Genomic DNA, 20,277 nt, shown 5'->3' on the forward strand with positions numbered 1-20,277 from the left:
TTAGCAAGACTCCAGCCAAGTACCATGGATACTGAAAGGAGATTAGGGATAGAATTGATTGCCTTGATGCAATACCTCATCTATACTGTGACGTGCACGTGGAGCAGCAAAGCATGTGAGCTGCCCAATTACTTCATTGGAAAGGTCTCTCTGTAGTAATAAGTGAGGAAATCCTTGTAGGTAAAGGAGCTCAACAGATAGATCAGAACCCTTATTCCCACAAGGGGTTGCTAGATTAGGATAATTAGTTTATGTAACTTTTTTTCAATTTATCCCCTCATGATCCCCAGTTACCAGATATTCTATTAAGAAATGCATATTTTTCTTCTTCACAGAATTTGTATAAGTCAGACTTGGAATGGCTGCGTGGTATTGGTTGGATCCCAGAAGGTTCTGTGGAAGTCCTCAAAGTGAAGAAAGCCCAGGAGATCTTGAATGACAGACTCTACCGTCAACGGCCAGACTCTATTAAATTCACCACTATTGTTGATTCCCCAGATATTGTCTTGGCAAAGGCCAATGCTCTGCTTCAGAGTGGAGTAAGGAAACTTTTTATTTGCCTTTTGGTCCCCGTGTATCTGTATTATTTTGGATTTAAGGGAAATGTACTGCATATGTTCACTCAGAGATCCTGGAATCAAGTTGATATATGAAAATAGTAAGCTCAAAAATTGTGCAGCTTTGTTTTTGAGCAGTCATTTGAGACTGTCGATGCTCTCATTGAACATCACATTTAGATCCCTCTGAGGCCAAGGAGGTTTTCCATTGGGACAATGATCTCTCCAAAAGGATGCAGAGATTGCTGCTTCAGTTTTTTTAATTTCGTGAACTTTGAACTTTGCTAGATAGCCTTTAAACTGAGTTAATACTGGAAAATCCTTCTGTCTTTGTCAATGGTGACAGAAAAGACTTTTATTTGTTCAAATGTGTATCGTCAATGCAGACATTATAGGTTGTATCCAATGGTGTCTTTCCACTTGTGGAAAGTGTTTCCATTCATATACAATGGGGCACCAGATTTTGCTAAGCTCCCTTACTTACAACATTCCTCCATGCCAGAAGATTTCCTAGCCCTCTGGAGTAGCATTTGGGGGAGTGGGGGCCACAGTGGGTGGGTGGGAATTTGTGAAAATTAGTTGACTATCTTGATCAAGCAGAAGTACTTTCTACTATGGCAAAGATACCACTGGACACAGCCCTGCATTTTGAACATCCTTCTGTATATGTTTTCTGTGTGTCAAACAGCATTGGATTGGGTGGAGGACTCACAGAGGATTATGTCAGAGATTAGAAAAGTCAAACGTTGTGATTTTTCTCACAATGGAAGTAACTGCAGTGTACTTCAATAAATCCCCAGTAAAAAAATCCATGTTACAGTGTTTGCAAAAATAGACCACGTACGTGAGCAACTTGTATGGAGGGTTTCGTACGTACAAAGTCATTAATGTATTCTGTATATTATAAAAGAGAGAATTATTTTTTCTTCTTTTCATTAGTCATTATATCGTGAAGTCTGGGATAAAGAAAAGACACAATACACTCTCCCACCTGATACTCCTGAGATGATTCTGTCCAAAATGAATGCTCTGAATGTCAGCAAAGTAAGAATTTAAAGAATTAAATGTGAATGCATCTGTACAGAAATGTTGCCCTTTAAATAAAGAGTCTGGGTGAGAGTTGCCTTTCAATTAAAATTGTTTTATGATTGGAATTGAGAATACCAAAGGATGAATATATGAAATTCCCATTCTGTTCCTTGTATAGCAACCAAGGTTGATTAGGGGTGAGCAGGGCTTTTTTTTTTTAACAGTACTCACTGGTATGGAGTACTGGCACGTCTTTTTTTGTTTTTGTTTTTTGCTGCCTTAGCAGCCATTGTGTGCTGGCACTCACAGCACTTTTATCAAGATAGGAGTACTAGCACCTCATTTTTTTTAATTAAAAAAGCACTGGTGGGTGGTGGTTCTCTAGACTGGAATAAACAAATGGAAGGTGGGAAACCATGGGAGTTTTTAATATGAAAAACATGATACTGTTTATATCAATCTGTTTCAAGCTGGAAGTGTTCTTCAGGGAATATAATTTAGGGGTGTGCATTTGGTTCAGATGAATCCCAAAACCTGAGCCAAACTGGGCAGATGCAGAGAGATTTGGGGTTCTTGTGAGGTGAAATGGGTGTCCTTTGAGGCATCCTGAACTGCATCGGGCTGCTCTCAGAGCCTTGGGGTTGTCTCAGCTTTGGAGATCCCTCAGAACTCAAGTGTATTCAGACTGTTTAAAATTTCCTCAAGCATTCCATAGGACACGGGGCAAGAGTGGTGGGAGGAGGTGGGTGAAGTGTTTTGACTGGAAGTTCTAGCTTCCAATCATGGAATTACTTTTCCAGAGTTCTCCTTTTTTATTTCCAATCACAGCACTTTTGATGGGGGTGTAGAAGGGAGGAGCTTGCCCATTTGTTAATTGAGCAGAAAACAAAATACCCAGAAAGCCACAAACGGTGTTTTTTAAATTCATCATAACTCCTTAACCTCTGCAGCAATCCTGTTGGAATTTTACAGGTTACTTATCTAGGAGTACCTCTAGTGCGTGTATCATACTCATACCATTTTATCCCAAAACTGCAGAGAAGTAAGCAAATCCCTTTTTAGTTTTCTCCCTAATAAACTTTAACGTATGATGTATGCTATTTTCATACAAATTGTCCACAAACAATACGAGAAATTTAGATCCCTTTTTAACCCACCCCAAAAGTAAAGGATTCCCTTACAGTAAAATCCGTCCAGCTATCCTTCTGAAATTTGACAGGTTCAATACGTAGGGTCACCCCTATGATGTATGCTATATTCATATAAATTGTCTGCAAACAATAGGAAAATCCCTCTACCTATTCTTCTGAAATCTGGCAGTATTTATCCCCTCTGAAGAGGCTATGGTCTGAAGGCACATGACGCCAGCTCCCTGCTGAAGCTAAGCAGGGTCAGGTCTGGTCAGTGCCTGGATGGGAGACCGCCTGGGAACCATATGTAAGCCACCTTGGGTTTCTACCATGAAAAGAAAGGTGGGGTAGAAATGTAATAAATAAATAATAAATATATTCTGTGTGACAAGATAATATATTTATGCCAAAATTTTAAAAAGCTATCGCCAGTTCCCTTTTTAAAAATATTACATTTTAAAGGCATCTAGCACAAAAACTCCTGTCCTGATTGACTGAAATTTGGCAGGCTTTATCCACTCAGGACCAGCTATGACTAGATAAAGCAGCCAAATTATCCAGTTATAACAAATCTTAATGGAGTTGTAGCCATTGTTTGATTTTCCCATAATAGAGAATAATGAGGCACAAAGCTTTTGTTTTCCTGAAGTGAGATTCTGATTTGGACAGAAAGTGAAGAAGGCAGCCTCTGAAGCACTCTAAACTGAACTTTGTCTTCTGAAAATTTGAATAAAAAAAATATTAAAAAAAAAATAAACTGAACTGGGCCAGTTCTGGATTAAGGCCAAAACCAAATCTTCTGTTTGATGCACACCCATAATTCAATTTTGTGTTCTTACTAATAATTTAGATTTTGTTTAAACCTTAAAGACGATTTCTTGAAATTACTTTTGAGGTGTCAGCACGTTTTCCCAGTTGTAACATTAGAGGTACTATAAAATTATATCCCCTGATGAAGAATATTTCTGGCTCAAAATACATTGAGATGAATGATTGGCAATGCCTGCCTGCCTGCCTGCCTCTCTCTCTCTCTCTCTCTCTCTCTCTCTCTCTCTCTCTCGTAATACAGATTTTCATACCTTTGCAGTTTACATTTTAGTTTGCTTGCAAACTGGTGCAGATCCCTTTATAGACTGTAGAAATATACTTAAGGACAAATTTTATTTATGTATTTATTTATTAAATTTATATCTTGCCCTTTCTCCCAGTACGACTACGAACTTTTCATAGCCTTAACTCAGTTTTTTTTCGTAGCCATTTATTAAGATAGAGCTATGTCCATCCAAAGTGATTTTCAATGTGGAAGAATCTGTTCTTATAAATTCGGAGTGACATTCAGTGGGGTTAGCCTGTTTGCACCAGTGATTTCCACTCATGAAAATGGGACTTTCCCTTCCTTTTTTCCCCACTGCAGTCCCCTGTGCACCTCCAAAATCGACTTGGGGCAGGGGACCCTCTGGAGCAGATTGGGTGGGGCTGTGGGAGCTGCACAGGGAGGAGAGACATTCTATCACATCCATGAGCATGCTGTTGAATCTTGCCCATAATGCTGAATGTTAGAAAAATATTTCATTTTCTTTGTATGAAGTTATATAGTAGTTTGTGCATATTTAATAATATATTTTAGTTCAGTCTTTACTTTCAGTGGATTTATTTTTAGGTTCAGTATAAAAACATTATTTTTTAAACATTCATTTTAGTATGATATATTATAAATTTAACTAAATATAGGCACCTTTGTAAGAAAGTTCAGTGATGGTAGCTTGACATGGAAGAAAGCACAACATGGTAACATTTAATGGCTCCACGTTGTAGAATGACCTTCCCCTAGAGATATGGCAGGCACTTACAGTAATGGTAACTGATTAGTTGAACATATCTATTAATGAAGGTATTTCTAAGCACTGATTCTTAGTGCTGGTTCTATTGTGGTATTTGTTCTTTTAATATCTCACCGTTTCATTGTAATGATTTTATTCTGTACAGGACCTTGCTATTTTTACAATGTAAGATAGTCTACTAATGTTTTCATAAATTAAAAACTAAATACAATCGTCTTGTCATAATAATTGCTTAAACTTGCAATTACTTACAGTAAGGATCACAACCTAAAGAACTTAAACATTTGAGTTAATATTCAGAACTCTTACTAAAAAGGACATACTACACTGACACTGATATGGATGCTGCATTATTTGTTTCCTTTACAGAAACATTACCAGTCAGGATGGGAAGAAGCCAAGAAAAAAGGTCATGACTTAAGACTGGATGCTATTGAAATCCAGCACGCCAAGGCTTCTAGAAACATTGCCAGTGAGGTACTGTCTACATTTTTATAATATTTCTGTAATGTTCTTTCATATAATGCTAAATAGGTGACTAACACACTGATAAATGTTAGGAAACTGGTTTCAGCATATTCAATTTTTTGACTGCTAACACAAGAACATGAAATTAGCTCACATTTGCACTCAAGCTGTCCAGTGTTTAGTACAGATCTTTTCCCCCAACATTGGCTAGTGGCAGTTTAGCTATTTCCCACAATCTTAGTTTAACAGGTAGCAAAATGGCAGGTCTATTTGCAAGCAAGTATATTAAATCCTGTTTTACAGCCATTTGGAACAACCATCCTGAATTACACAACCGCTAGGACGGCAATCAGCCTATTTCACATAGCGTATGGCAGCAAGGAACATCTGTATTTCATCAGTAGCTGCTGCAAAAAAAAATGGCTATGCACTCCAAGAGAGCTATGATTGGCTATAGTCCTATATTCGTAGTGTGTATGGAAACAATTATCTCCCATGTTTGCAACACTAGGAGACTATGATTGATACATAAAATGTGAAGCAGCATGCAGATGCCACAAGGAAGTTTTGAATGAGATGGTGACATCAGTCCCTTGTTGCTATTCATAGCATTTGGTAATCATAGCTGTAGTATTTTTGTTAATAGAACTGTTATTCCTAGCAGCCACCAGAAACCTATTGACAACATGTTTAAATAGTCTGGGAGATTTATTAACTGTCTTTTGCTTCAAGTATTTTTAATAGAAACAGTTCACAAGCATTACATATACATAAATAATCTTTTTAAAGATTTAGTGGACTTGTGCATAAACTGGATGAGATATTTATTATATATGCAAGAGACTTTGCATATGAGATCTTTATTATATATGCAAGAGACTTAAAAGAATTAAAAGTAATGTATGTATATTTTAATGACAAATATAAAGTTTGAAATGTAGTTAAAATTGTGGATATATATAAATGTGTATTTGCTTGTGGTTCTTTTACTAGTATAAGTACAAAGAAGGCTACCGTAAGCAACTTGGACACCTTGTGGGATTCCTGAACGTCCACGATGATCCAAAGCTGGTATTGGCTAAGCGTGTAGCCAAAATGCAAAGTGCTCGTGAGTACAAGAAACAGTGGAACAAATGGAAAACAAAGATCCATAGTCCGGTTGATATGCTGTCCGTCTTGTTGGCCAAGAATTGTCAGAAGCTGGTTAGTGATATCGACTACCGCCACTACCTGCACGAATGGATATGTCTGCCTGACCAGAATGATGTCATCCAAGCCAGGAAAGCATATGATCTGCAGAGTGATGTGAGTAAAGCTAAATAAATAATACTATCTCTTTCATGATTGCTCTCTTACGACACTCATGGCATTTGGTTGATAATTACTATTGACTTTACAACTATCTGAGTTTGGCATTTTGCCTCCATAATTATTATCTATCTTTTCATAATCTTAATAAATGTTTTGCTTCTGTAACCATGTGGCACTTATTAAGTGACCCATACTATCTAGGAAATTAATGGCTTGTTGCCTGTTAGGTCATTTTCATCTGTCATGGCATTTGGTAGATTATTACTGTTGTCTCTACAGTGATCTGAAGCCATGCATTGTTGATCATGTGCAACCATAACTAAACAATTACTTTTTAAAAATTACGTTTGCAGTAGTGTGTTAAAACACTGAAACCTGCATTGATGGCAGCTGCACAGAATAAGGAGTCACTGGACCCAGACTCTTCAAGAGGTGCTGATGTCAACTGGTCTTTTGCTTTCTATTTTTAGGGAAGTTTAGGTGTTAAAAATGCATTTAGAATAATTTCAGCTACATATTAGTGTTGTGATGAGAAAATGTAGCGTAGCCCAGTGTCTAAAGCATACAGAACTGGTTCAGGTTCTCGGATAAGAAACAGTCTCAGGCAGTCGAAAGTTTAAGAGTCCTTTTACTGACACAAAGTATTCTTTCCAGCTTCTCCAGACTTCTACAACAACCCCCACACTTGCTTTCGGTTTCCCCAGCATTATATACATAACTAGTGCCCTTGCCCGGCACATCTGCTGCCTCTGACCTTGGCACGTCTCTGTTGCTGGCTTAACCCTATAATAGCAAGTTCAACACTGTCTTTATCGAAACACACATCTTGAGTGGTCAACAATTAGACAGCGTATTTCTTCCTTTACTGCATTGTCAGAGCTGGAGTTACTTACTAGAATCTGTATTTATCCTGGGCAGTAATGTTGTTGTTCTACGATACACTGCTTACAATCTAATAAAGAGAAATCCATTTTATCTATACCTCATGAGTGGTATTCCTCATGGAAAGCATTTTGTCTCTAACCCTGTGACAGACCTGCCATGGAAGCTAAGTGGCTCTGTATTATGAGCGTTGCAGAGAGGCAGTAACAGTCTTCTTAATAAGCTGAAGGAAACATCTTTAGCCACATTGTTAATAGCTAATTGGTCAATGGCTTCATTACAGAATTTGTACAAATCAGACCTGGAATGGCTGCGTGGCATTGGCTGGATGCCAGATGGCTCCATGGAAGTGCTCAAAGTGAAAAAAGCTCAAGAGATCCTGAATGACCGATTGTACAAGCAACCCCGGGATGCATTGAAATTTACCAGTATTGCTGACCCACCACCAGTTGTCCTGGCTAAGATCAATGCGCAACAAATCAGTGAGGTAAACTGGGAATTCCTTGGTTACTATATTTATGATGCTGGTGAAGTGGTAATTTGGGAACAGGTGCGTTATGGTTCTGTATCTCTGAAAAATGCAGTACAATGATTTGGCTTATCTTCCTTCTTAGAATCTGTATCGTGAAGCCTGGGAGAAAGAGAAGACTCAGTACCAGCTTCCTGCGGACACCCCTGGAATGCTGCAGTCTCAGATTAATGCTCTGAATATCAGTAATGTAAGTTAATGAATTAATGATATGCACATGAATGGGTTAAGTGTAGTGCTGTATCTGTACCTGTTGGACTGCGTCAATGTCATACACCCATTCTTAACTATTCTGAAAAACTTGAAGGCATTTGACTCTTACACATGAGTTTATATAACAATGAAATGCTTTGATGACTTTATTGACATCAACAGGACAAGCATTTAACAAAACACATAGTTAAAATGGTCTTTGCACCATTAATTATTTATTTTAGAAATGTATAGCTTCTTCAGCAGTTGTTCCCAAAGCAAATTCTTATGTGATGGGTACATGTATGTAATTTGTATAAATTACAAAACAATTATGTACACAATCAACACAGTCTACAGGGAAGTTGCCCTGCACAATCCCCACTAAATTGCATGAGAGTTGCACAACAGCATGGGTTTATGCCCTGCATGATTAATATTGATTATTAATCTCCAAAGTTGCCAAGTAGATTTTTTAAAAAACCAAATTAAAAAGAGAAAGTTGACATAAAAATGGCAGGACAAAGTCAAGGTTCTTCTATTAATTTACAAGGTCCTTAATAACTTGGGGCCAGGAGATCTTAATGACCGCTTGATCCTTATATCCCAGCCCGATCAATGAGATCTTTGGGGAGACTTGGTTCGTGGTCTCCCATGGCTCAGATATACAGCAGTGTATTCAGTGCAGAGGGCCCAACCTGTAGAACTCCCTCCCAAATGAGATTAGACAGGCATCCTCCTTGCTGAACTTCAGGTGCATGACTTATTCCAGCAGGCATTTTAAGATTGTTCAGTTTTATTATAATTTTTTTTGTATGGTTTATTTTTATGTACACTGTTTAGAAATGCTAATGATTAAGCAGTATATAACTGTCTTAAACAAATTTATTTATTCATTAAAGTATTAATAAGCTGCACTGTTCATCAAAGTACTTCAAGGTGGCTTACAACATATAAAGACATGAGAGCATTAAAAACCAATAAAAACATAATTGAAAACAATAATAAAAGCATCAACAAATACTGCATTGACTGGGGGGGGAAATCATGTTAAAAGGCCTGTCTAAAAAGTTTGGTTTTCAAGAGACACCTGAAAGAAAGAAGGGTTGGTTTCTGCCAAACCTCTAGTGCAGCCTTTCCCAACCAGTGTGCCTCCAGATGTTGTTGGACCACAACTCCCATCATCCTCAGCCAGCATCGCCAATGGTCAGTGGTATAGAGTTCCACAAGACAAGGCCTGCCTGCCTTGGTCTCTGATGGAGGTCAACCAAGCCTCAGGGGCATGGGGAATCACCAAAAGTGCCCCATCAGATGATCTCAGTGATCAAGGTGGAACACAGGGAGTCAGGCGGTCCTTAAGGTACTTTGGGCCCAAGTGGTTTAGGGCTTTGTGAATTAACACAAATACCTTGGACCTAGCCCGGTAGCAAATTGGCAAAATAATGAAGCTGTAAAAATGTTTTAAGGGCCATCTGGATCCAAAACATATTCACTAGTATAATGCAGTTTAGAATTGGGGTTACTAAATCTGTGACCCTCCAGAAGTTGTTGAAATGTAGCTTTCATCATCTCTGACCAATGGTCATGCTGGCTGGGGTTGATAGGAGGGACACAGGTTAGCCACCTGCCTTCGATAGATAAGACTTAATTTCACAATTTCCTATAGGCCAATAAATTATAACTTACATAATGAGACAAGCCATTGCAGTATAGTGTCAATAGCTGTGTAAGAAGAGATCCCTTCTACCAGCTTCTTGAAAAAAGAAATCTTTAGTTGTTAGTGCCACAGTTCATCTCTATTCTAATCAAACTTTTATTTATATCCAATTACATCAGGTGTGGGGAACCTTTGGCCCTTCAGATGTTGATGAAATACAGCTCCCATGAGCCCCAGCAAGCATGCTAATGGCTAGGGATGATAGGAGTTGTAGTTCAGCAGGTTCTGGAGTGCTAAAGGTTTCCCACACTTAAATTATATGAAATTGTCTCTCTTTCATAGTTTTCTTTGCAACCCCACCCCATTTCGTTTACTTAAAATATCACAGGATTACCTAAACGCTCTGGCTTTTGAAGCATGATAGGAAGAGAATGAGAAGGATGAGGAGTTGATAGGGAATATAAGAACAACATAGTATTCTGTGTGGCCACAAATCTGGCTAAAAGTAAATATATACCTCAAATTGTAACAATGTAAAGATGAGAAGATTTGTGGTAACAGTTCATTCTAGAGTTTTGCATCCCTAGGTAAAGCATGACTTGCAAAGGTGTTGAATAGCTGAAGGTGGCTTTTGGGTCTCAAAGTAATTTTGGAGAGTCAGTCTCTCTCTCTCTCTCTCTCTCTCTCCTAAGCCCCAAATAATTATAGACATCAGTTATATAAGCTGTCCACATAAGTTAAATTTGTGCAGTGTTTGTGTACATCCGCCGTTCATTGAAGGATAGTCACACTTTTCACTTTGTAGGCTGCAGTCCTATACATTCCACACTTACTTGGGAGTAAAGCCCATTGAGCACAGTGAGACTTACTTCTGAGTAAATGTGCATTGAATCACACTGTTAATTGATGTATATCTGTAGTTTGTTTCCATCATGTATTTTATTTATTTATTTACATTTATATCCAACTCCTTTTCCCAAATATTTTATGATTACAGTGAAAATGTTGCATTTTATTCTGATTGCAGAAACATTATACTGGAGCCTGGGATGAAGCCAAGGCAAAAGGTTATGACATAAGAGCTGATGCTATTTCAATTAAGCATGCCAAAGCTTCCAGAGAAATTGCTAGTGAGGTACAATCTCTGTTTTTTAAAATGTACTTTTAAAATGACTATGTCTTTTCATATGACTATGCATGTTAAAATATGTGAACCCAGATAACCCAGTCTAAAACTTGTATTCATCCATCCATATGCAAGTTAGAGTCCTGTATGCTTGTGATATTATTCTTCCAATTCTTTACTTTAAAAATTTATTTTTTCAAACAGTCAGGACAGTTTAATAGCTTCGTTTATTTTAAATGCTGAAGAGATAACTATGAGATAACTATTGGAAAAAGTGGTGTGTGCCATTCAAAAGTCATTCTGCTTTAAACAGTTTGCAGCCAGATATATATTACTCAGTTTGAAAATTTTATCCTGTTACACAGGCTCAAAATACATAGCAATTAGGAATGGGCAAATCTGTCCATTTCAGTTTCTCATTTTTTCAATCTTGTTCAGTTCTCCACATTTCCACATCAGTTTGCAGGGGGGTTTTTTGTTTTTGTTTTTAATGGTCCTCTTGAAGATACATCATCATTTTTAGTGTGGTTTTCCTCATGTACATTTTTGTATGCAATTCTATTATTCATTTATTTGATTTATATCCCGCCCCTTCTCCCAGTAGCAGCCCAGGGCAGCAAACAAAAGCACTAAAAACACTTTAAAACATCATAAAAACAGACTTTAATATATATTAAAACACAACAACCATTAAAAACATATTAGAACAAAACATATTTTAAAACATTTTTAAAAAGCTTTAAAACATTAAAAAAGAAGGTTTAAAATGCAATTCCAACACAGATGAAGAGTAGGATAAGGTCTCTACTTAAAAGGCTTGTTGAAAGAGGAAGGTCTTCAGTAGGTGCTGAAAAGATATGGTGCCTGTCTAATATTTAAGGGGAGGGAATTGCACAGGGTACGTGCCACTACACTAAACCATTCCCAAGAAGTTGCAGTAGACATTGCACTGGACACCTCACTGGGGACTACAGTAGATGTGGATGGGGCATCAAGACTGCTACAGAGGCGAGCAACTTTACCCTCAAAGTGCCTTGCAAACAGTTCACAGTGGGCCTCTGAAGGGTCTCAAAGTCCATTTGGCCCAACACCAGGTGCAGGCCCTCACAGTCAGCTCCAAGACAGAGTGGTTTCCTTGTGACAGAGATGGAAGTTCTGTAGACCACAGCAACTCCTCCCCCCCGTCCCTACAGCCTGTGCTGGTGTTGCACCAAGTATCAAGGTAGGCAAAGCTGGGTCATATCAACTCCTCACAGCTCACCCACCAAGGTCTCGGTAATGCACACCAAAGCAGGACCTTCATCCATGATCAACTCATGGCTGAGTGTGGTCTTATTGTATACCAATCTGGCGTTAAACAACAGCACACACAGGCCAGTGGGCACAGCAGATGAGCAACGAGGAACCCATCCATGAGAGGAGTGGGAGTTTGGAACAAGGCGTAGATAGCTTTACCCTCATCTTCTATGGTAGTTCACCCCCCGATGGCTATACCTCCCTCTACCCATGGTCACTGAAATTGGTGTGGCATCATCCATGTTCCTCCTTACCAAGACTCCTCCTAAATACCTGATATGAATGCAACAAGAGCCTGCCAACAAAACCTACTTGAATCAATTATCCCAGTAGGCCTCTGAGAGAACTGGGAATAGTCAAACCCACTCAATATTTTTCACACAGGGCACATCTACTCCCCCCGGTCTCTCACCCAGGAAGGACCAGCCTTCTGCCAGTTACAGACTCTCACTCTGAAGGCATCTGGTGACTTTTTCCTATCATTCAGTTCACTGCACAGGCTCTCACCCTGTGCAGGAACTACACATGAGCCATATGCCCTCCCCACTACCAATCTCTTCCCAATATATATTCTACCTAATATACACATTTCTTCAAACCAATTTTCCCTAATATAATGCACTTTGGATATTATTTCACTAATTTATGCATTTGTATGCACATTTATATATATGCACTTTTGTATACATTACTTGGCTGGAGAGCTGCAAAATGTGGAGAAATGTGAATTTCAAAGAATAGCTGTGTTTTGGTTTGTATATTGTTTTGTAAAGTATGAACTGTGTAAGTTCACCTTTAAATACAAACTGAATCGAATTTATCCCCCATCTTTAACAGCAATTCCAGGAAAATATTTATGATATAAAATAGGACTGTGCACAGTCCTTCCTACCTGCCCCATTGATCTACTCTGGGTTGACCTGGGGATCACCACACTGCCTTGTCCTGGATCTGGTCCCAAATAGGTTTGGCAACAGGGCTAATGTTTCATTAGGCTTTTAAAATATCTTCTCCACCCCAACTGAGATGGGGGTTAATTCTGCAGGTTGCTGTGATGCCTTCCATTCCATCAACACCTTAGCAGAGGCATCGATGTGGGGGGAAGACATCGCAGCACTCTGCAGAGTTCACCACTCTCCTTAACAGCTATTGAGCCCACAAAGCAATCCTAGGGGTGGTGGTTTGCAAGGTGCATTCCTGCAGGAAAGTGCCTTGCAAACCTGCATCATGCAGGATCACTCCATGAGATCAACAGCCAATGAGCCAAGCAACTTATCCTGCATGATGCAGGTTTGCTTCCTTGGCATGTTGGCTGTTGAGCCCACAGAACAATCCTGTGCAATGCACGTTTGGAAGGGGCTTTCCTGCAGGACAGTGCCTTGCAAAGTAGCACTTGCAGGGATCCTTTGGGGTGGCAGTAGCACTCAGGCAAAAGGGAGAGATTCATCTGCCTCTTCTGCCTGCCTGATGCTCCACCCTCTGACAGCTCTGAGTCACTCTGGGTCATCAATTCTGACTCGTAGCAATCTGTGGCTGTCAGAACCCGACTTGGCTGAGGCCTGAATGGGCCCTAATTGTCTCAGGCTCCACTAAATCTGGAGCAAAGCCTTAATATAAAGATAGATGGAATTAGGGAATTTGACCATGCTTTATTTACCCCCTGAATATTTGACAGTTGAATCCCCAAAAAGCACTGAGAATTGCTACTGATTTTTCTGCTTGCAATTGTTCTAATTATTAATACTTACATTTCCCTTTCCTGCTCAGTACAAGTACAAAGAAGGTTATGAGCAACAGAAAGGCCACTATATTGGCTGTCCTTCATTAAAAGCAGATCCCAAACTTTCATGGGCTGGCAAAGTAATGAAGATGCAAAATGACAGGCTGTATAAGGAAGCCTACCACAATTCAAAAGCCAAAATTACTATACCAGTGGACATGGTGGCCATCGAAGCAGCCAAGCAAGGACAGTCTTTAGCAAGCGATGTCGACTATCGTCATTATTTGCACCAGTGGTCTTGTCTGCCAGACCAGAATGATGTGATCCAGGCAAAGAAAGCATATGAACTCCAGAGTGATGTAAGTATATCTGCATTTTGCAAACCGCACATCACTGCTGAGACAGATGGCAAAAGAGACATCATGGTAGGAAGTGTTAGGCGACTTCCTTCTCTTAATTCTTTCTTGATTTCCTCAATCACATCTGCAGTCATTTTGTAAACGAACATTAACCTTCTCAGGGAATCTTCACAGAATTTGACCATGAGTATGTTGGGAAGCTACAAGGAAACATTGTAGCTTCATGCTGGAAATTGTTTAGAACATCCAGTTTGTCATTTCGAGAAGAGTGATTTGATGGGCTCTGCATTTCTAAAAAGAGCTAATGAATCGATAACCAACTGGAATGCAGTCAGTCATATCATACATAGATGTGATAAGTAATCTGCCCAATCCATCTAGGCCATCCTTCACAAGCCTAATGTCCTCCAGATGTTTTGAATGACTGGCTGAGACTGATGGGAGTTGTCATCCAAAACATCTGGAGGGCATCGGTTGGCGAAGGCTGATCTAGGTTATTAATGCAGATGTGAAATAGCACTCATGGTCAGAGAGCCTCTAAGAACATTTGTTCAATTCTTTTACCTAGTTTGATGAAAATCTAGTGCCTTTTCTTTCTTGACACAGTCCGGAGAGAGACAGTGCTAAATCCCACTGAAATAGTTGAGACAAGTTAGTGCTGACTTTCTTTTTTTTTTTTTTTTTTTTTTTTTTCAATAATTTTTATTCAGATTTTCATAAAACATACAAGACGAAATCATAAAACATTCAAAGACAAAAAACAAAATCAAAAATAGTTAAACAAAAAAAAAAAAGAAAAAAAAACAAAAATAAAAAGTAAAGAGTAAAATATTGACTTCCCATTTGTCAAAGATCAAATCAGTTATAAGTCTATAATATATAACAATCCTGTCTCTTAAGTCATATTATAGAATCACTTTCCTCCAGTAGTTATCTTACTTAATCCTCAAATCTCATAAACATTACTTTATTCTTTCCACAAAAAGTCAAAGAGAGGTTTCAATTCTTTAAGAAATATATCTATCAATTTTTTTTTCCCAGATAAGCATATCGATTAATCCATCTCATTACTAATTATGATAATCTTATTGTCATAACCATAGTCAAAATAAACATTTCAATTAATCCATCACATCAGAATCTGTTAGGTTCAGTAATTTCAGTAGCCATTGTTCTATTATCCCTATTAGTTCCATTTTCCATCTTCCATCTTCAGTAGTCTTGTTAAGTCCAGTAATTTCAGTATCCAATCTTCCATTATCAGTATTCCATAATAATCTTGCTGTCAAAGCCATAGTCATATAGTAAGAGTCTGATGGGAATTACCTCTATCCCAAATATTTTCTTGCCATCCATTCTGAATAGGTTGCTGAAATACTGCTGTAAAATCATATCTCTGTTCTTTTTTTCAAAATACACTGGGTCATCTCTTGAAAGTTTTTCCATTGTCACATGGCTGCAGTTAATTCCATAGATTTTCTCTATATTGGGCTCCATCACATCATTCCAGTCCAGAAGATTATCCATGCCATTGATAACTTTATCTCTAGAATCTTCATTAATTTCTTCAGAGATAACATTGAGTTCCAAACAATAGATTTTATTTCTAAAGTCCATAGACTCCAAATCTTGTTCCTGTTCCACGTTTGTTCCAATCTCCGGGATCTCCTCTCTCACAGGGACCCCTGTTCCAGTCTCCAGGGTCTCCTCTCTCACAGGGACCCCTGTTCCAGTCTCCAGGGTCTCCTCTCTCACAAGGACCCCTATGTCTTTAATCTCCTGTGTCTCCAAACAATAGATTTTGTTTCTAAAGTCCATAGACTCCAAATCTTTTTCCTGTTCCACGTTTGTTCCAATCTCCGGGGTCTCCTCTCTCACAGGGACCCCTTCCAGGGTCACCTCTCTCACAGGGACCCCTATATCTTTAATCTCCTGCTTCATTTTACTCAATTCAATTTTCAGCTCCTTACAACCCTGTCGCAGGTTTTGTTTCGTTATCTCAATCTCATCCATTATTTTCTGAAACATAGTTATTTCCAGATTCTCAGCCACTTTCTTAATTGCCATTTTAAAAGAAAAATATAGGAAAACCACTTCTTATTTCAGCAACAGTTGGGTTAATACTCCAAACTTGGTGACATCACAGTATAAACAGAGCAGACAGCCTTATCTCTCCATGCTTAAGTAAACAAAATGCAGTTCCCAGGATCGAAACAATTAATGGCGGTCGTCAGGAAACAGATTCGTCAAAATAAAATAGACCAAAAAGAGAGTAGTCTCAGACAATATAATATTCTTCAAAATAAAAATCTGGAATAGAAATCCCTCTTCTGTGTATATCTTTAGAATGCAAATCCAGGACAGCTTTTTGCAACAAAAACAGAGATAAGCTATTAATTAGTGAGTAGCAGAGAGAAGTTATGGCTCCCCAGTGAGATGTCAAAAACCGATCAATCTGGCAAATCTCTTTTAAACAGCAACAATTTAAGTCAAGTAAAAGAAAAATATAGAAAGAAGGGTGCTTGCCTGTTAGTGCGTTCTCTCTTAGAAGATAAGATGAACGTTCGCTTTATCAGATAGAGCTTGTTGTTGAAAATCCGTCCCACCTTCGTCGGCTGGACCTCGTCCCATAAATTAATGAGATCTGGTCGTCCCAACAAAAATAGGCTTTGAGGTTAATCTCTTCGTTTCTCCCTACCCGGGAGAAGTTTAATCAGTCAAAAAAAAAAAAAAAATCTGACTGATATATCTGAATAAGCTTCTTTTGAGGCAGGAGCCCGTCTCAAAAGCAGGCACAGGCTAAGTCACCCTTCCCGGAAGTCACAAGTTAGTGCTGACTTTCTGAAGCCATATTAATTTTATTTGCCACATAGACAATTACCTTTGAAATGATCTGAAGTGCCTTGTTCTCTCTCTCTGCCATTTTCTCTTCAAGGCTCTGTATAAGTCAGATTTGGAATGGCTCCGGGGGATTGGATGGATGCCAAATGAGTCTCCGATAGTGAAGAGGGTGAAACACGCCCAGGAAATCCTGAGTGACATCGTGTACTGCACTCCCCGTGACCGTCTGAAGTTCACCAGCATCGTTGACACTCCGGATGTTGTCCTCGCCAAAACCAATGCCGAACAAATCAGTATTGTATGTAACTCCTACCAATAACATACAATTGTTTCATTATGCTTCAAAACTTTCCTATCTGTTTTTGACATGCAGCATTTCTTTGTATTAATTCTAAGGATTTGCATGTTCCTAAAGTGAAAGTGTAACTGTGAAAGAGTATGGGCACATGAGTATAGAATTAACAGATGATTTTGTATTTTTGTAGCCTAAATACAGAGAAGTTTGGGATAAAGACAAAGCTATGATCCACATAATGCCAGACACACCTGAAATCTTGCTCTCCAAAGCTAATGCTGTCAATGTGAGCAAAGTAAGTATATTTCTACAGTTCCTCTTAGGCTATAAGGATACTTTACAAGTTTCAAGTTTATTACCCAGCAAGCACTCATGCTAACTGTAGGCAGATGATTGCACAAGTATTCATGTTGCTGTATGCACAGAAACTGGGAACTAGTAATTGGCAATCTGCTGTGCTTGTGGACATGCATCAAAACATATGTGTTAGCAGTTCTCACACATGATTATCTACATGCAGTTTTCATACAGTGCTAGAAGAGTGCAATGACAATATAATGTGGGTTTTTTTGCAGAAACTTTATCGGGATGCTTGGGATGACATGAAGAAAAATATTGATTTCAGAGCAGATGCAATCCCAATCAAAGCAGCCAAAGCCTCAAGGGAAATTGCCAGTGATGTAAGTATGCAACTGGAATTTTTCATTGTTTGGTAATTCATTGTCTGTATTTGTGTCTAATAGCATTAAAATGCAGAAGCAGAAAATACATCCAAACTCTCAATTCAAGACAAGATAAGGGGATGCTATAAACCAGCCTTCCTAATCTAGTGCCCTCTTTAAGTTCTGGACTACGATTCTCATCAGCCTCAATCAGCATATCCATGCTGGATTAGGGCTGATGGAAGTTGTCATCCAAAATGTGGGGGCACCAAGTTGGTGAAGGCTGCTGTAGTCATTAGGTTTGTTCCAAATTAAAACTCAACTGTCCCTTCAGAATCAACTTTCTGAAGTAGGGTATAAAGCTCTGTTTCTCAGCACAAATGTTTTCATCTTGTTGGTCAAAAAAAGTCAGATCAAGGATAGATGAGTGGCATTTTCTAAATATGAGATTATATGCATAACTGTAGAATCCTATGTATGTGTACTCAGATGTAAGTCCCAATGTATTAAGTCAGAATATGTCTCAGCTGATGTGGCTTGGGCGTTGGTGAAATCCGGAGCACAGCCCTAATATAAAGCTAGATAGAATTGACCATGCTTTATTTACCCCATGAATATTCAGTAGTTGAATCCCCCTGAATATTTGCTGAATCCCCTAAAAATTGAAGCACTGCAGCTCATTTTTCTGCTTGGAATGTTCCAATTGTTATATTGGACTATTGCTATACTACTATTACTATTGGAATTATTCCAATTAACGCTTCCAAATTTCTTTCCTGCTCAGTACAAGTACAAAGAAGGTTATGAGCAACAGAAAGGCCACTATATTGGCTGTCCTTCATTAAAAGCAGATCCCAAACTTTCATGGGCTGGCAAAGTAATGAAGATGCAAAATGACAGGTTGTATAAGGAAGCTTATCACAATTCAAAAGCCAATATTACTATACCAGTGGACATGGTGGCCATCGAAGCAGCCAAGCAAGGACAGTCTTTAGCAAGCGATGTCGACTATCGTCATTATTTGCACCAGTGGACTTGTCTGCCAGACCAGAATGATGTGATCCAGGCAAAAAAAGCATATGAACTCCAGAGTGATGTAAGTATATCTGCATTTTGCAAACCGCACATCACCACTGTGACAGAAGGCAAAAGAGGTATGATGAGAGATAGTGGTAGATTTACTTCTCTTAATTTCCTCTTGATTTCCTTGATTACATCTGCAGTTGTTTTCTTAATGAACATTAATCTTGTCAGGGAATCTTCACAGAATTTGACCATGAGTATGCTGGGCGGCTGCAAGGAAACATTGTAGCTTCATGCTGGAAATTGTTTAGAACATCCAATTTGTCATTCAGGGAAGAGTGATTTGATGAACTTTGCATTTCCAAGAAGAGTTAATGAATCAATAACCAACTGGAATGCAGTCACTCATATCATGTATGGATTTAATAAGTTATCTGCCCGATCCATCTAGGCCATCCTTCACAAGCCTGATGCCCTCCAGATGTTTTGAACGACTGGCTGGGACTGATGGGAGTTGTCATCCAAAGCATCTGGAGGGCATCAGTTGGTGAAGGCTGATCTAGGCTATTAATGCAGGTGTATAATAGCACTCATGGTCAGAGAGCCTCTAAGAAGATTTGTTCAATTCTTTTATCTAGTTTGATGAAAATCTAGTGCCTGTTCTTTCTTGACACAGTCCGGAGAGAGACAGTGCTAAATCCCACTGAAATAATTGAGACAAGTTAGTGCTGACTTTCTGAAGCCATATTAATTTTATTTGCCACATAGACAATTACCTTTGAAATGATCTGAAGTGCCTTGTTCTCTCTCTCTGCCATTTTCTCTTCAAGGCTCTGTATAAGTCAGATCTGGAATGGCTCCGGGGGATTGGATGGATGCCAAATGAGTCTCCGATAGTGAAGAGGGTGAAACACGCCCAGGAAATCCTGAGTGACATCGTGTACTGCACTCCCCGTGACCGTCTGAAATTCACCAGCATTGTTGACACTCCGGATGTTGTCCTTGCCAAAACCAATGCCGAACAAATCAGTATTGTATGTAACTCCTACCAATAGCATACAATTGTTTCATTATGCTTCAAAACTTTCCTATCTGTTTTTGACATGCAGCATTTCTTTGTATTAATTCTAAGGATTTGCATGTTCCTAAAGTGAAAGTGCAACTGTGAAAGAGTATGGGCACATGAGTATAGAATTAACAGATGATTTTGTATTTTTGTAGCCTAAATACAGAGAAGTTTGGGATAAAGATAAAGCTATGATCCACATAATGCCAGACACACCTGAAATCTTGCTCTCCAAGGCTAATGCTGTCAATGTGAGCAAAGTAAGTATATTTCTACAGTTCCTCTTAGGCTAC

At 38.8% G+C, this 20,277-nt stretch overlaps 1 protein-coding gene across 15 annotated transcripts in view; it reads left to right on the forward strand.

Moving 5' to 3' along the window:
- NEB (nebulin) overlaps window positions 1-20,277 on the forward strand; it is a 293,643-nt gene that overhangs the window by 125,090 nt on the left and 148,276 nt on the right. For all 15 annotated transcript variants that reach the window (XM_061608784.1, XM_061608789.1, XM_061608791.1 and 12 more), the window contains 14 exons: window positions 336-539; window positions 1,497-1,601; window positions 4,927-5,034; window positions 6,019-6,330; window positions 7,502-7,705; window positions 7,833-7,937; window positions 10,624-10,731; window positions 13,786-14,097; window positions 17,033-17,236; window positions 17,424-17,528; window positions 17,809-17,913; window positions 18,680-18,991; window positions 19,749-19,952; window positions 20,140-20,244. In XM_061608784.1, the coding sequence (XP_061464768.1) occupies window positions 336-539; window positions 1,497-1,601; window positions 4,927-5,034; window positions 6,019-6,330; window positions 7,502-7,705; window positions 7,833-7,937; window positions 10,624-10,731; window positions 13,786-14,097; window positions 17,033-17,236; window positions 17,424-17,528; window positions 17,809-17,913; window positions 18,680-18,991; window positions 19,749-19,952; window positions 20,140-20,244 (2,493 nt within the window). The remainder of the gene's footprint in view (window positions 1-335; window positions 540-1,496; window positions 1,602-4,926; window positions 5,035-6,018; window positions 6,331-7,501; window positions 7,706-7,832; window positions 7,938-10,623; window positions 10,732-13,785; window positions 14,098-17,032; window positions 17,237-17,423; window positions 17,529-17,808; window positions 17,914-18,679; window positions 18,992-19,748; window positions 19,953-20,139; window positions 20,245-20,277) is intronic.

Source organism: Rhineura floridana, chromosome 2 (assembly GCF_030035675.1).
Source record: "Rhineura floridana isolate rRhiFlo1 chromosome 2, rRhiFlo1.hap2, whole genome shotgun sequence".
Lineage (NCBI taxonomy): Eukaryota > Metazoa > Chordata > Lepidosauria > Squamata > Rhineuridae > Rhineura > Rhineura floridana.